Source organism: Emydura macquarii, unplaced genomic scaffold (assembly GCF_026122565.2).
Source record: "Emydura macquarii macquarii isolate MOO-44397 ecotype Brisbane River unplaced genomic scaffold, CSIRO-AGI_Emac_v2 contig_1477, whole genome shotgun sequence".
Classification (NCBI taxonomy): Eukaryota; Metazoa; Chordata; order Testudines; family Chelidae; genus Emydura; species Emydura macquarii.
The window spans coordinates 18,017,777-18,035,473 of NW_027131614.1; the positions used below are offsets into that span (position 1 = coordinate 18,017,777).

Genomic DNA, 17,697 nt, shown 5'->3' on the forward strand with positions numbered 1-17,697 from the left:
TTGTAAAGGGGGAAAAGAAGGGATCTCGGTTGGAGCCCTACAAAGAGTGGGAGATGGAGGAACCATCAAAAGAGAGAGAATGAAAGAATGACCAGAAAGGAGGAGGAAGAACATAGAGAAGAACGAGCTATGAAAACCCAGAGACATCAAGATGTTGAGAAGGTAGATATGACTGACAATGTCAAAAGCAGATTACACAGATAATAGAACTCTTACTCATCACAAAACCATAATTTCTGAAAATTACTACCAGCCAATAAGTTTCAGAACTAAGACATTTAAATGCATACAGTTCTTGTTATAGAATTCCAATTTTTTTATAAAAAGAGAAAAAATGCATAGAATATTCTTTAACTTTTGCAGCTACTACAGGGTGCTGATAGGAAGACTATTTTAAAACATATCCAACGTTTTAAATATTTAAATATGAAATAGTTGAGTGACATATTTTCATGCTCACATTCATTAGCACAGTAGGCTGTGAGGTGTGGATGCATCCTTTCAGAATAGACTAAACCCAAAAAAGGACAGCATCATTTGAAGCTTTTAAAGTGAATGTATTCTTGCTACAATAGATACTGTTAGCACAATAGATATTATTGTTAACAATTTTGATTTCCAGGGTGACAAGTAGAGGGTGGTGACAGGTAAATCTCTCAGTACGAAATGCATTCCTGGTACAGTTCCACAAAGTTGACATATTCCATCATTGAAAATAATGCAAATAATTTATCTTAACAGTGAGGACAAATTCTTATGATCTTTCCCATAAAGCTAGGGCTTGATTGAGCTCCACTGCAGTTAATTGGAGTCTGCTTGTTGACTTCAATGGGTGCTGCATCAGGATCTTGGTCATAAAGATCTAGGATTTTGCATGGAATTATGTTACAGTTCTCAAGTCAGAACACTTGTTCTCATTTACACTAAGGCCCCTTTGCCCAGCTCTGGCAGTGTGAAGGTGCCTTAAAGTGGGTGTGTGTTTACATGCACTGGCAAAACAGTATAAAGGAGCCTTTTTTGTCACCTACTACTCCTCATAAATGTTGTGCATAAACAAGGGTGTCTTAATGTATGCAGTCAAATGTTTTCTCTTTACAATAAGTAGTTGTCAGAAAATCTGCTTCTGGTCCAGACACTTGGTCCTTTCCTGTAATAGAGATATTCAGCTCCTTGTCCCAGAGCGCGATTAAGCACTTTGTTTCCTATTGAATGAACACAGTGACTTGAATCCAACATATACAGTCTCCCTGGATGGATGAAGTTGCAGTGAAAAGTGAGAAGTCAGCGATACTGATTGGCTGCATTGTCTAAATGTGTCTTTTGATTGTTGAATTCCTGCCAAAAACATTATCCTTCTGTTTACACCCTTCAAAAGCCCTTGATCAATCAGATGGTACATCTCCTTTTTAACATAACACTTCTAATGCAAAAATTTAATTCATAACTCCAGATCATCTCAGCACCCATCAAAACACATTGATCATAATTTAATTTAGTAGCTAGGATCATATATTTCTTAACTTCCATGTTATTAATTTGTTCTAAAATATGAAGTAGCAACTTTTTCTGTTGACCTCTTTCGTCCACCCAGAGTTAAACAAAAATTTCCCCCAGTACTTGTGTACCACTGTAAACAGATTTCAAGATTACCTGCACTGTGTCAGGTCAATTACATTAAAACAAAACTGTGGTATCTTTTTTGATACAAATTAGAGCTCCCTCTGCTGGAAATATACCTGTACTGTCTTTCACTCTGTGTGTCACCTGTTTGCCAGCTATGATGCTCAGTTCTTTCATTAGTAAGATTCTGTTTCTTAATTTTGCTCCAGAGTTTCTGTTGACATGTAGACACATTTTGGTGGGCACTTTGCATTTGATCCATAGGAATTTGACTTCAATGTGCTTTATAGAAGGTCCTTTCAGAGACAACTATCACAATCTGCAAATGTTTGCTAGATTTTTAGGATGATAGAACTTGCATTCTCAGGATAATACCACCAACTTGTATTTATACAATAAATTTCAGAAGGATCCCAAAGCACTGATAAAAGAATCGACACTCTAATTGTGTGGACCAACTGGGTAGAAAGACAAAATGGATATTTCTATTTAAGAAAACAAACAAACAAACTGGAACTATGATTTGATTCATTCCTAAGAGTCAAATGCGATAATGGTAAGAATTGTTAATAAATAAATCTCCTCTGCAGAAGTTGTCAAGGAATAAAAAAGTCTCTCATTTTCTCAGTTGATTAAAGGTAAACATTTATCAATAAATTAATCTTCTCTGTAATCTTTTTTTTTTTTTTTTAATCACAGCAAACTCACCACTGTTGTAAGCACAGCTGACATGAAAGTTAGGACCTGATTCTGAAAATCTTACAGCAATAGTCCCACTGATTTTAATGGGATTAGTTCAAATACTTGCATAAATAGGGATGGCAGCATCAGACTCTTGGTACACTGTGAAAGGTCCTACGTAAGAATTTGTATGGGGAAATGCTGCATTACAGATCCCTCACCAGCCCAAACCACTTGTGACACTAAAAGGAAATTAGTTAAACTTGTACCCCATTGCTTCAAAAGGAATCCTAGGAAGCAAGTGTAGAATACTAGCTTATGTCCTACTCAATCATCAAGTTTTATAAAGCTTTCCTGATTATTATTTTTGGCTGCCAATGGTTAGAGATAGCATGGTTATCGTCATCTTGAAACACACCATTTAATAGACAACAACGTGAGAGCATTTCAATTTTGGTTTTAAGTTCTTTATTTCTTAGCGGTACATCTGCATTACATTTGGCTTTAATCCCTTAAAGAATCACTTTCTTTGGCAAAACAATAACTGAACTGGGTAGAATTCACAGTAGGAAAATATGCTTGAAAAACCAAAGTGATGTTAATGCCAGCTCAAATCCACAAAGTTTAAAATATGGCACAAATGTGCTTGTAGCTTAAAGCTCTCCCTCTCTGTTTTTTTTTTTTAAACCCTTGCTGGAAATAGCATAGGTGTCTGCCATAAAATCACCCATAAGAATGTGTAAAAAAGGTAGGTTGCTTTTAGAAGCAGAAGATGTGTTTTCTTTTGATGAGTAATCACTCTGTAAACATAGAAAAACCTCACAATTTGTACTAAGTTCTGTATCCAATAGCTAAGTCCACTTCTCTTTGTACTCCAACTCCAGCCTCATGCTAGGTCTTCCGCACTGGAAAAGAACTGAAACTTCCCTAAAAGTAAGACTGCTATGTTCAATCGAGAACAGTGGCGCTAAAGATATAGAGGCTCCTTGAAACAAAATAAAGGCTAGCTTTGTAAACACTTCTGATACTGAAAAGTTCCAGAGGGGTAGCCGTGTTAGTCTGTATACAGCAAAAACAATGAGAGTCCTGTAGCACCTTAAAGACTAACACATTTGTTAAGTCTTTAAGGTGCTACAGGACTGTTCTTGTTTTTACTTCTAATACTGAAATTTAGAATATGCATTACTGAAGAACGATTCAGAAGAAATCAGAGGTTCACTGGAAATAGGTATAATACAAGGGAACAATAAAAATGTCAGGTAAGTGTGCAGTAAGTAAGGAAGAAGCAGGCTATTTTAGGAGTCCTGATAAACTCTTCTAGTTCTACAGCACATTCATGTTTCTATAGCTACAGTTAAAAGAATTAATGTTCTGCAAAGCGGTTTTGGGGAGAAACCTTCTACTGGAACTACTATTTAACCAAGACTTACCATAGCACTGCAATTAATTTCCTATTATTTTTTAAAGAAAGGTTAAAAAAATCTAAAACAAAGGAAAAACACCACCAATACTTGCACCAGGAGCTATTTATTACCATAACACTCTTCTTTTTTAAAGATTTCATAACAACTGAAGTATATACAAAGTCTTACAGCATTTACACAATAAAAAAGTTTCCTATTAGCTGATGAAGTATAAGGTAGTGCTGCAATGTACTTCAAAGCATGAATACAATAATAATGAAGCAGACCACTGTACTTTCAACTTTTCTGCTACCACACCACAACTGTCAGTTGGAATGACAGTTAATTAAACCATTGGGAAGACACAGATTGTCAACAAAATTGTAACAGATTAACGTGCAGCACTAACCATCATAAGGAAAAAAAGGCTACATACTGTCATGTTTCTACACTTTCCTAGAGCTGTAACAAGCTTTCACAGCCTTAGATATAACATATGCAAGACGACATAATCACAATTTCTCAGATATAATTCAGCTATCGAGTGTTTTTACTTCTGAATAGGAGGCTTTATACTGATATGGCTGTGTGTTTCCATTTTTGTTCATGAACTGTTCAAACAGATCTACAAAAACTTAAAAGACAGCATGGAGTTTGTAGTCATGATGTGCTTGACTAATAAAGGCATTCAATATCAGCTATAGGATCTAATCATTCCTGTCAAAAGTTTAAGACTAGGAATCTTTATTTAATAAGAAATGAAACAAAGGAACAAAAACAAAACAAAAACCAACACACCACTGAAGACAATATTTCCATCAGTCAACTTTGTTTGACTCTTTTTAACCTATCCATCAGTGTAACACAAAACCATTAATATTTTTACACTGAATCAAACTCAAGACTCATTTAGGCTATGAAAGGTCAAGCAGCTTTGCTAGACAACTTCTGCTGTAAAAATGAGGTAACTTAGAGAATGAAAACCATCATACCACAAACAATACTTTAATAAAGGTGGATTCATATATTTTAAGAAAGGATGCATTTTTCTGTTCAGTTTAGAAACAGTTTTATGTGAGCCAATAAATCCCATTCCACACAAGATCAAGTTTCTTTGCCTATTGTTGTATGTCTAAATCTCTTATTTTGGCCAATTTTGCCTTTTCTTTCAAAAGGATTTTGTTTCAACTTAAAAGCTAGTAATGTCAGTTGACAATATCTGTATTTAAGACACAAAAATGTGAGATATAAAAACCACAAGGAACTATATAAATATTGAAGAAGTCATATAGCTTTTTCATGTAAACAATTTGATTATAACGAAGCCCTAATTAGATTCTTGTCTTAAACTTTTGGCAGATAGTGTGTATGCTCAGCCAGGATTTGTAATTAGTTCTTGTTCAAGTGGAAGCCAGGTCAGTTCACATGTTGACAGGCATGCAACTTAAAAACATTGCACAACAAGCAACACAAAGAGATTTGAGAAGTGTACAAGACTTCAAGTAGACTTCACAACCCTTCACAACTGAATATTCACAGACACAGATACAGTCCTTGCTTATTTTATTGTAGATTTCCTCTCACACATGGGACACTTTCTGTGACTCTCTAGCTTGCTTGATGCTATATAACCACTTGATGATTCTGGCATTTCTTTCAATTGCAGAAATACCGTATGGCACACGGTCGTTGGCACTGTCATCATTTCTAAGGTCACTGTTGCTGTCCTGAGACTGTTCACAGTCTGAGCTAATCATGCTTGCACTGCGAAAGTTGAGGGATATAATATCAGAGTTAGCCCTTGCAAAATTTTCCATCCCAAGGTTTTCAAGCTCTTCAGGATCCAGTCCACAGTAGTTAAAGAATCGTTCCACATCTGCATCCACACGAAAGTATCTGTCACTCAAGTCTGATTTTGAGCGCTGTAAGGAGGGTCGTCGACTGACTCCACAACTGGATTCTACTGTGTCGATCTCTGGGGATTTCAAAGTGGCGATGGCAGTAATTTTGGGTTTTGGAGGCAGAGGTGGGGCTGAACTACTGCAAGGTATTGCTTTTAAGGGCTTACCACTAGTTACTTTTCTAATGTCTGATGAGCTATGGGAAACATGCAAGAAAGTCTCCGCTGACTGTTCTAAGAGCCTTCTGCTTACGTTGGAATTGCTTTCTTGAGGGCTGCTACGGCCCTGGGTGGGGTAGACCTTTAAAGATTCTGCAAATGAATGTCGGTTCAGTTCTGCTGAATCAGATCTGTGGGGAGGCCAGTTTCGTGAACTATGTTTGTGAACTGAACCTGAACTGGAGCCTTCAGAGCTATTAATGATGTTTTTCAAAATCTCTAGTTTTAAATTCTCTCTCTGAACACCACTTTCAGTCTTTGCATTGTTGTTGAACACTTTCAAAGTAGGGCTACCCAATGCTCGCTTGGCGGCAGGGCAAACCGGTGGCTTTGCAAGCACTGCTGGCTTTACAGGCTCTTGTTTGGCATTGATGACCTCTTGACTCTTTACATATTTTGCCTTATCAGCTTCTAGTCTCTCCACAGCACTAAGCCTTTTGGGATTAGGCTCTGCTTGCCTGCGAAAATAGTCCGGTCCTTTGTTTAAGATGCGAAGAGGAACAGCAGATGTAAAAGTGACAGCAGGACTGACAGGTTTCACCATGCTACCTGTCTGTAGTGTTTCTGTAGGCATGTTTGGTGGTCTTTCCCCCGCAGCCGTTTTGGATTCTTCTCAGGGAGCTTCTAAATGCACGGTGTAGAAACATGTACATTAAGCACAATGAATAGCAGATGAATCTTGGAATTGGAGCGTTAGCAGCAGCGCCTCATCTCACAGCTCATTAAATAACACAGTTTCTTTTTTAAAGGCAGCCTTTGTACAAAAAGACCACCAGACACAAGTCCGTATTAATCTGCTCTGCTGGTTCCTTTCTTCTCACTGAAAGATGTGGGAGTCTCGTCGTTTTCTTTGTGCTCAACTACAGGCAGTGATCTGAAACATAAAATAACCAACCACATGTTAGTATCAGTGTGTGACATCACAGCTATAGCAACAGAGAAATGTTGTACATTCTTTCAGTTATTGGCTGAGTTACAGCTGTGGGCAGTTCAGAGGAAACAGGCAGTCCTATTTGAAACATTCCATCAGGCCTTTGACTAGTGGCATATGTCTTTTTGACAGAGTAAGCAAACCTGGATGAATCACTCTCTTCTCTTCATGGATATTGTAATGAATTTTTAAAGTAAGATTTTCATTATTAATCATAATCTAAAGGTGGGTTTAAGAACATTATAACTGAAAATCACTGAAAAACATCATAAATGTATATGATTGCTTGCATTCACATTTCCACATCTTATGCCATTTCTCACTATATCTTGGCTACATTTGTGTTACCTTTCTTTTTTAGGGGAAAGGGGAAGATATAGGGAACGTGGTGGTGTGTGTGTATATGGGTGGAATGTGCCAATTTGTGGGAGATTATGCAGTCTCATCTAACTACAAGTGTGCTGATAGAGTGGGGTTGGTGAAAGATAATTTCCCCATTGATATTAGTGTTTTTAAGCTAGCTAATTTATGTATATGTTGTATCTTGAAAAGTAAGAACACTTTCAAGATAGATTGCCCATAAAAATATATTTTAAAAACTATCAATGCATTTTCCTTTTATTGTAAAAAAAAAAAAAAAAACCCAACAACCCCTCCCCCAAATGCTCAGGAAGATGAGCCTGGTTACAAAGCTTGGAGCAAGTGGACATGTGAAATGTTTCAAGTGTATGCGGTATACATTAATCCAGTATCAAATTCATAATTAAAATGTAGTCTAGCTAAAGATACAAGTTGCAATGCAAAATCTGTTATAACCTAAAAAGTAAATTATATCAAAGATCCTTCGATGTACACTGGCTTAGATTTGGGCAATTTAAAACACTTATTTATGAGTCTTGAATGTGTACAACTTCTGCTTCTTAAATTCTGACACAATTGTTCGAATACTAAACAGAGTATTCTGGCTAACCCTGAATTAAGTTTACATTATCTGAATTATTTTAAGATTCTGTCATTTAATTTTAGTCACAATGGACTATAAACCCGACCTCAATGATGTTGTTTCCAAGTGCTTTAACAATTTTTCCCACATAAGGCACTCAAGGGCACTTATCAACCTATCTGCTTTTTAAAGCAGTGATTTGGCTAATGGATCTTATTTACTTTATTGCTGCCCCATTAATCTGTGGTGCCTTTTTTAATATCCTATTTTTCTTATCACTGAAATAAATAAATACATTTTGAAAAAAGAAAAAAAAGAACTTCTTCACCAATACCAAGAAATGCAGGTGAGAGCCTCGCCCCAGAGACTAGCTGCTTTAGTATATGCCAACTCAGTGAATTTCCATCATATTATTGATAAACTGGATCATCATCATCCTCAGTGTTATTACTCATCTGAATTATTATAGAAAGCTAAAAGATGAAAATTTAAGATACAATTATTTAAAATATTCAGGAAAAGAGCAAGTATTTGTTCAAGCAGATAAATGATGTAGACATTGAACACTTTGTCTAAACCAGTCAAGGTCAAGCAAATAAAGTATACAAATACTGCAGTGAGATTATAAAAAAAGCTGAGCTGAGCTCTCTTCATACTGTCAGACACATTCTCTAAATACAAACTAATATTTTTGTTGGGTGATAAACCAGACACAGTTCCAGCCCAATCTAAAAGGCAGTGCAATGTTAATTCTCTTTCAGTGTTGTTTTATAAATCCCAGCGTTAACTCCTCAGCAGTCTGACTTCCTAAATTTCAAGACAATATTTCAGAAAGAAGAAAAAGCCTCTAACACTTGTGTGCACTTATGCATGCAAATACCTAAAATGCATACACAAATCAAGTTTGTGACCATCATCAGTTCAAAGCTTAGTTTCTATAGGTTGCACCAATACCTGACTGGTATGTTCATAGGGTATCTCTGTGCACAAATCAGGCACACACAAATTATGCAAGAGCATTGGCCATAAATGTCACAAAGAATGATGATATTTTGCACCTAAAGAGTGCCTGCTATTCAGTGGTCTCAAAAGTATTCAAGCAAGCAAGACCACATCCCTCAATTTCCTTCCCAGTCATTATCATGAGGCCACTATGATCCTGCCTCAGAAGACAGTCTGTCAGCTCCATTCTACTACTTTGGGAGAGATCAGCACAGTACTACAGAGATACTCAGGCTACTGTGATTAGAAAAAAAAACCCCACCACAAACTAGATTATTTTTGAAAACCCTGGCACATCACTTAACCACTCACTGGCTCAGAACGACCCCAATAAAGACCGGAGATAATGCTAAGTGCCCAGCGCTGACTTCAAATTAGTAATGAAAAATATTTAAAAAGAGAACAGTATGACTGTGTGTGTGCTTGTTAACAAGTATAGGGGCAAAGGGCCTGATACAAAAGCTCTTTGAAGTCAATGGAAAGGCTCCATGCAGGGAAGAAACAAAGAGGAAAAGGGAAGAAACAAACCTTTCTATGTGGTGTAAACTGTTTTATTGTATTGATGCATTGTACTTCAATATCAACATAATTTGGATTAGAAAAGTTTACTAGACACCTGCAGGTTGGAGAGGCAAGCCCGCCAGTCAGATGCAGTTACAAAAGATGGTAACTATGATATACTAGCTTACTGATATTACACTAACATACACCCTACGTACACAGCCTTTCTGGAATGTAAAAGAAATATATAAAACCAACCAAAATTGCAAGTGCTCCTCGCTAGTACTATAATTAATATGACACTACTGCACAATATTCAAGTTTACTCACTCCCTCCTTCACATATACCACTATATTCTAAGCAAAAAGCTAGCAATGTTAATTGACAAAAAGAAGAGCATTTCATTTCCCTACATATCTGCTGTATGCCTTGTGGACTATATTCTTTCCATACCACACAAGTGGCATAACCTTTAACTGTGCTGATGTGGGGTTTATTCACAATAACAGTGTACAATGAAATAATGTCAAAGTTGCAGGAAATCAATAAAAGGCAAGGGGAGAAATTCTGGCCCCAATAAAGTCAATGGGAGTTTTGCCATTAACATCAATGGAGTCACGGCTCTATCCAAGGATAAATGCTCTCAATTCACACTGCAAGGGGTAGGGTTGGAGGGAGGCAGGATGAAGCACAATGGCAAGAGATAATAATGATCATCAGCCTTTACTCTGTCAACCCAGGCTATGTACCCCCTACAGCTTACGTCAGTATAAGTTATGTCACTCAGGGGTGTGAATAAGCCACCCCCCCGAGCGATGTAAATTACACCAACTTAAGCGCCAATGTGGACAGCATTAGGTTGGCAGGAGAGCTTCTCCCACGGACTTAGCTACTGCCACTTGCGGGGGTTGAATAATTAAGTTGATGGGAGAGCTCTCTTCTGTCGGCTTAGAGTCTGCACTAGTAGCACTACAGCGGCACAGCCGCTCTTAGCTCTGTAGTGTAGCCATGGCCCCGGATTGTCAGTCTTTACTTTGTCTTTCATGAATTTTAAAGTCTCTTGTCAATTTTATTTCCAGTGTTTAAAGAGCACCCATCACAACCTCTCAACACGTTTACATCAAATATATATCACAAATTAAAAACATAACTAAACACAACTAATCGACATAACAAACATACTAATTGACATGTCAGCTCAAAGGACTCAAAGAAAATATCCCACATCACGAAAGAGATCTCACTTGCAATGTGCCTTGTAGATCAAAGTCAGGACTAATGGGGAAAGAACATTTCAGAGCTGTAGGTCCCATTCTGAAGTGAGAGTGGCTTGGGCATGGTCTGCACTAGTTTAACTAACGGGTGTGGTTTAAACAGATTTAGTTAACCCCCAGGTTTCACATCAGGTTAAATTTTGTTTAAACCTGGATTATATGGGTATAAATTGTATCTGAAAGTTTACAAATATAAGCTAAATAAAAATATAAGCCAGTAAACTGACATAAGAGTTTCTACCTTCGGACATACAACTGTTTAATTTTTTGTTTTTAAATTCATTTTAAACTGGTGCAGCTTGTGTGTGCACACAAGGGTTCAGATGATGTCAGCTGTCCAAACCGCTCTCAATTCCCTTACATTGAGGTGGAGTAAGAGTTCTGCATGAGACCAAAGACCTTGGTTTCTGAGCTCCCCTAGTTGAGCTCCTCAGCCCATTGCCGAGGCGTCCATCACTAGGCACAGTGAGGGGTGAGGTGCGGAGAAAGGAACTACTGCGCATACCCTGCACGGGTTGAACAACCACTGTAGGGTCTCGATCTCTGATGGGGGGAGTGAGATTACTTTGTCTATATGGTCCCAAGCTGGATGGTACACTGTGGCTAGCCATGCCTGAAGTGGCCCGAGGTGCAATCTCGCATGCTGAACTACATACATGCATGCCTCCATGTGCCCCAATAGCTTCAGGCAATTTCGTACCGTGGTGGTGGGGTAGCCTGTCTATCATGTCACATAGGGACAGGAAACGAGATTCCAGGAGGAATGTCCTGGCCTGAACTGAGTCTAACATCGTCCTGATGAATTATATTCTCTGAGTGGGTATGCGAGTTGACTTCTTCTCATTGACCTAGAACCCCAGGGCAATGTTGACCTTGTAAGGTTCACATCTGCCTCCACCTGCACCTTAGCGTGTCCCTTGGTGAGCTAGTCATCATGGTAAGGATAGACTTGAAACTTCCACAGGAATGCGGCTATACACTCGGTGAATACACGAGGAGCTGCAGATAGGCTGAAAGGTAGGACCGTGAACTGGTAGTGGATCCGATTGACTATGAATCGGAGGAACCTTCTGAGACTTGGGAAGATGGCCACGTGGAAGTACGTGTCTTTCAAATCAAGTTTGGCATACCAATCCCCTGGATCCACAGAGAGCTAAACGGAGGCCAAAGAGACCATGCGAATCCCAGCTTCTTCATGAATTTGTAGAGGTTTCACAGGCCGAGAACGGGCCTGAGCCCACCTTCGGCTTTCGGGATTAGGAAATATTGGGAATAAAATCTCTTGCCCCTTAGCTCCCGAGGAACTTCCTCCATGGCTCCCATTCTTAAGAAAGCTTGCACCTCTTATAGTAGAAGTTGCTCATGAGAGAGGTCCCTGAGGAGGACTTCGGAGGGTGGGGGCTGGGTAGAAGGGAGGGAAGGAAGAAAATTGGAGCGAGTAACCCAGTGCCACCGTGCATAGTACCCAGCAGTCTGATGTGATATGTGCTCACACATGGTAGAAATGACATAGGCAGTCCAAAAATAAAAGGGTGGTGGATCTGAGTCTGTGATTGGTGCACCGTCCTTGGGTGCACCCTCAAAAGTTTTGTTTGGGACTGGATGATTGTCTCATAGGTCTGAGTCATTGATTGGAGGAAGGCTGAGGACGCCTCCTCCTGTAATTCCTGCTTCTCCTCTGATTATAGTCCTGCCTAGGCTGATGTTGATAAAACCAAGGCAGAGATTGAGGCTTGAAATGCCTCCTTTGGGGTGCAGGAGTGTGGAGGCCCAGGGACTTTCAAGGTTTTAAAGAGAGTAGTTCATTTAAAGAGGGAATATTTTATTTAGAATATCCTGTAGATTGTTTTAATTGCCCTATATGTTCACAAATTTTAGCTAGTTTTGGTAAATGGGCGAAGCATATAAATAATGTACATAAAAGCACTTCAATAAGAGTTATTTGCAAAAAATGTGGTAAATATTCGCAGTTCCATAACATAGCTTGCCAAGTGCAGGCCCAAGGAGGTGGATAACTCAGAGAAGAAGTATGCCTGCACGGTCTGTGGGTCTGCCTTCTACACTCGCTCGGGGCGGAGTCAACACATCAGACATAGGCATCCTGCGGTGAGGAATGAGGAAAGAAAGGAAGCTAGAGTGGTTGGGAAAACAAGTCGCTCTCGGGTATGGACAGAAGAGGAAATTGAATTATTGATTCAGCTTGAAATAAAATATGCAGGGATTAGAAATATTAATAAGTGTATAGAAAGTGAATTAAAAACAAAAACAAATAAGCAAATATCAGATAAGAGGAGGGACCTGGCCAAGAATAAGGTTAAAAAGGATGAAGATTCTATGGTTTTATGGGAAGAGAGCGGGATGGGAGATATTTTAGAAGATATTCCTCCACGTGAGAAAATTAAACCTTTAAAAGATAAAATTTTAATTGATAGGTTTTTAACAGGAGTTAGGTGTAATGGGGCTCGTATTTTAGAGAGATTGGATTTTATTGAACAGCAATTAAATGATTCTGCCACTGTAGCAGAAGGTTGGGGATTATTTGAGGAATTATGTAAATTGTTGATGAACTCTCCTCATGAAGATGTAGAGAATTTGGAAAATAATAAAGAAAATAATATACAGAATGATAATGGGAACCAAGGAAGAAAAGTGGGTAAGCCTCCTGATAAATATAATAGAAATAGAAAATATGCTGGGAGAAAAGCTAAATTTAGATTCTATCAAACCCTCTTTGAAAAAGATAAGAAAAGGTTGGCTAGGATCATTATGGGAGAACCTGATAAAGTGACATGTAAGATAGCAGTTAAGGAGATTGAAACCTATTATAAAGAAATTTTGGGTAGAGAAGGACATGGGAATACCAGAGAATGGCCAAAAGTAAAAGAAATGGTAGATAATGAAATTTTAAATTGGCCTTTATCAATTGATGAAATTAGAGAAGCCTTAAGAGAGATTGATAATAGTAGTGCTCCTGGACCAGATGGAATTAAGGTTAAGGATTTATGGGATATTTATAATTTAGACAGTAGGATTTTAGTAAGGATTTTTAATATTTGGTTTTTAAATAGACAGATTCCAGAGTGTTTTAAAGGCAATCGTACAATCCTAATTCCTAAAGTCAAGGATCCACAAGAGTTGAAGAAAATATCATCTTGGAGGCCATTGACTATTGGTTCGATTTGGATTAGGTTGTATACAAAAATTTTAGCTAAAAGATTATCAAGTGCTGTTAAATTATGCCCCAGACAAAAAGGTTTTATCGCAGCCTCTGGCTGTGTGGAAAATATATCAATTTTAGAAAAGTTAATTAAAGGGGCCAAGAAAAATAAAGACGAAATAGCTGTTGTTTTTATTGATCTTGCTAAGGCATTTGATTCGGTTGGCCATGGTCACATTTTAAAGGGGTTAAAGAGATTTGGGATATCATAGAGTTTTATTGATATTGTAAAGGATCTGTATACAGATTGCTACACTGAAATTAGTGTTGGTGAGGATAAGACAGAACCTATTTTAATTAAGAGTGGAGTTAAGCAAGGTGACCCGCTCTCCCCTATTTTATTTAATATAGCTATGGACCCTCTTTTATATAAATTGGAAGATGAAGGAGATGGTTTTATAGTGCAGGGTAGAAAGATAACTTCATTGGCCTTTGCCGACGATATCGCTATATTAAGTAGGTCCTATAAGGGGATGGTTAAGAATTTAAAAATTCTTAAATCAGTTTTGTAAAAATTCAAGTTTAAAAGTAAATGTTAAAAAGACAAAGGGCTTTCATATTTTCCCAAGCATGGGAACATATGTTATCAACCCAAAAGATAAATGGGGATTAGGTGATGAATTAATTGATTATATTCAACCTGGTGAGTCTGAAAGATATCTAGGTGCAAGAATAGATCCATGGGTGGGAGTGGCTAATAATTCCCCTAAGGAAAAATTAATTGATTGGTGTGAAAGTTTATGTAAGGCTCCGTTAAAGCCTGCGCAGAAATTGATAATTTTAAAAGTTTACATTTTAACGAGAGTTTTTTATGAATTACTTTTAATCGAGCCGCTACTTTATATGTTAAATGAATTAGATGTTTTAGTTAGGAACACTCTTAAAAAGATTTTACATCTTCCCAGTGTACAATTGACGGGCTATTCTATGCTAGAACTAGAGATGGGGGTTTAGCAGTTACAAAATTTAGTACCCAAATTCCAAACATGTTAATTCGTAAATGGAGGAGACATATTGTCTCCAAAGATGATTGGATAGATTTCTCGTTTTTATATGCTGGGGAAAATTTAGTGGAGAAAATTTTAATATATAGTGCTAAAACGGCTAATCCTAAAACGTGGAGAGATGAAGAGTTTTTAAAATGGAGTAATTTAAGATGTCAGGGAATTGGTATTAAATATTTTAAAAATGATTGTATTAGTAATTCGTTTTTAAAACATCCTTGCTTGGCCAGGTCCTCCTCTCTGATTGTGGCATTGCAAACGAGAGCGAATGTTTTTCCCACCAGGGAAGCTCTAGCAAGAGGACGGAAGATGGAGGAAGGGTTATGTAGATGGTGTGGTAAGGTCAAAGGTATCTCTGGTCAGTGCATAAAAATGAAAGAAGCAAGAATTAAAAGACATAATAGAATAGTTAAAGCATTAATTGATAAAGTAGGAAATAAAGGATGTAAAATTTGGATTGAACCTTACCTTCATAATAAAGAAGGGAAGTTGAGAAAACCCGACCTCATTATTGAAAAGGAAGGAGTGGTAGCCGTTGTGGATGTCACAGTTAGATGGGAAGACAACGCTGACAGTGTGGAGGCTCTGAGTTGGAGGAGGAGGTGCTGCAGCTCACTGGTGGGAAGATCATCCACTTCTTTGGATTTGTGGTTGGGGCGAGAGGTAAATGGAGTGAAAGAAATGATGACATTTTAAAAATTTTAGGTATTGATAAATTTAAAAGTTTTAAAGAAAGTGTGTGCAGACTTGCTATGTATGCTACGACGGATATGTTGGCTCTTTTTAGCGATAAACAGTGAACCCGAACATTCATTTCGTGTATCCTGTGGATTTTAGATATATTTTAGATATATTTATTCTCCATATTTTAAATTTTATCAATGGGCTTTAGTTTTCATACTATTGACCTGTTGACTATGTTTAACTGTCCTTTCATGTAATTTAATTTAATTTTAAAATTAATTGAATAATAAATATTACTTATAGGTTAGATCTTGATTTTAGATTATCTTAGCTACTGAATACTAGACTGGACGGCGGACTGGCCGCATAGTAACCAGGAAAGGGCAGGTATTTACGCCTGTACAAATACTATGGAGTTCAGAATCCATCTGTTCAGAGAACAGAGCTGGTCCCTTAATGGGGAGGTCTTGGATAGTTTATTAGACCCTATGAGGGAGGCCTGAGGCTCGTAGCCAGGAGCTTCTTCACATGGCTACGCTGGATGACATGGTATGGGCTGCTGCGTTTGCCCCATCGAGTGCTGTCTGGAGTGAGGCCTTTGCCACAGCCTTGACCTCATCCACTAGGGCTGTGAATTCCCACTTAGAGTCTGGTAGTAATTGACTCTGTGAACTTGGCCATTGACCCCCAACAGTTAAAAGTGTATCTGCTTAAGATCATTTGCTGATTCGCAATGAGGAGTTGGAGCCTCCCAGTAGTGTACACCTTCCTTTCAAAAAGTCCGATTTCTTGGCGTCTTTGGCCCCATTGACCCTGCCTCTTACGCCCACTAGCTGCAGCCACTACAAGCAATCCTGGTGGAGGATGAGTGTGAAGGTACTCATGGTCCTTGGAGGGCACAAGTACTTTCTCTCTGTTCTCTTTGCCATGGGAGGCAGAGAGGCTGGAGTTTGCCACAGTGACTTCGTGGTGTCGCATGTGGTCTTTATTAGTGGCAAAGTGACTCTAAAGGGACCTGCCAAGGATAAAATGTCAACCATGGCATATGCACTCTCTGAAACCTCCTCTGTTTGGAACCCCATATTTTGTGCCACCCTGCGCAACAGCTCCTGGTGAGCCTTGCTGTCGTCCACAGTAGGTGCAGCAGCTGCTCCTGCCACTGCCTCATCCAGGGACAAAAAAGAAGAAACTCTGATGGACACCATGCCCTGTTCTTGCCATTCAGCACTGAAAGGGTCTCGCGGTACCGGTTCCTCATCCTCAGTGCCAGAATTGAAGTCCTGCTCTGTGCCGGACTCGACACCAGCTTTGGGCCTGGGTTCGATGCTGTGTCTGGTGCCACGTGGTATCGTCCCGTGAGTTGGCCGGATTCTGCTCTTGGAAACAAGCGAGAGCGACCATCCCATATGTGACCTTTGCACCTGGTGGAATGCCCACTGGGTCAGAAATGGTCATTGGGTTGGCATCTGCCACTGGGGAGGCCAAGGCATGAGAAAGGTTGTGCTGCCTCAACCCTCTGGTGCCATCTGCCTGAACGGTGCTGGTTCCTTCTTGAGCTGTACTACTCTGCTTCGGAGCCAGAGGTATACTGCTCGCTTCTAGGCTATCAAGGTGGTGCGGTTCTGGATGGTGCTGGGGAGCAGTGCCATGGGGAGGGCGACTGTAGTATCATGGATGGTTTATCCCTAGTCGGCAACAGGAGCTTTTTTGAATCTGGTGATCTGGTCTTGATCCCATGCAAAAAGAGGTGTTGGTGCCGTGCCCTCTATGACCTCTCTTGCTGCTTCAAAGGTCTCTGGCATTGAGGGGAGCTGAAACTCCTCCTCATGGCTCTCCCTGGACAGACAGTCCAAGGGCACTGGCCTTAATGGACCCCTTAGAGGGGCTGGAGTCGATGGTGCCATGCCCGACGGTCTGGGACTGGAGTGGCCTGATGTGGGTCACACTCTACTCAAGCCTTTACAACCAGATGTTTTCAGCATCGGCAAGCATCCTCTGTTCACCTTCTTTTGCTTTTTATGTGGGACAGGGGATTGAGAGCCAGGCCATTTGTCTCCACATGCAGCGCCCCTCAGTGCCGAGCCGAGCCTCAGTGCCGACTCTATGCATAGAGTCCTTCCTTGGTGCCATATCCCTTAACGACATCAGTGTGCTCCGCACCGAAGCCAAAGTGCTGGGTCTCGGCTCCACTCAACTTTGCTCCAGGGGTCAAAGAGCTGCCTCCATTAGGATAAACTTTAGTCTCTGGCTTCTTTCCTTTTGGATTTTGGGGGAGAAACCCCTGCAGATCTTGCAGTGACCCCTCTTGATGGGTTTC

The 17,697-nt window shown here is 39.4% G+C and overlaps 1 protein-coding gene across 5 annotated transcripts in view; it reads right to left on the reverse strand.

Moving 5' to 3' along the window:
* Positions 1-3,809: 3,809 nt before the first annotated feature.
* FAM110B (family with sequence similarity 110 member B) overlaps positions 3,810-17,697 on the reverse strand; it is a 183,640-nt gene continuing 169,752 nt past the window's right edge. For 4 of the 5 annotated variants that reach the window (XM_067553740.1, XM_067553743.1, XM_067553738.1 and 1 more), the window contains one exon: positions 3,810-6,697. In XM_067553740.1, the coding sequence (XP_067409841.1) occupies positions 5,285-6,397 (1,113 nt within the window). In that variant the 5' untranslated portion in view covers positions 6,398-6,697 and the 3' untranslated portion in view covers positions 3,810-5,284. Of the gene's footprint in view, positions 6,698-15,164; positions 15,334-17,697 lie in introns of all 5 variants that reach the window. The other variant, XM_067553739.1, reaches the window with a different exon arrangement.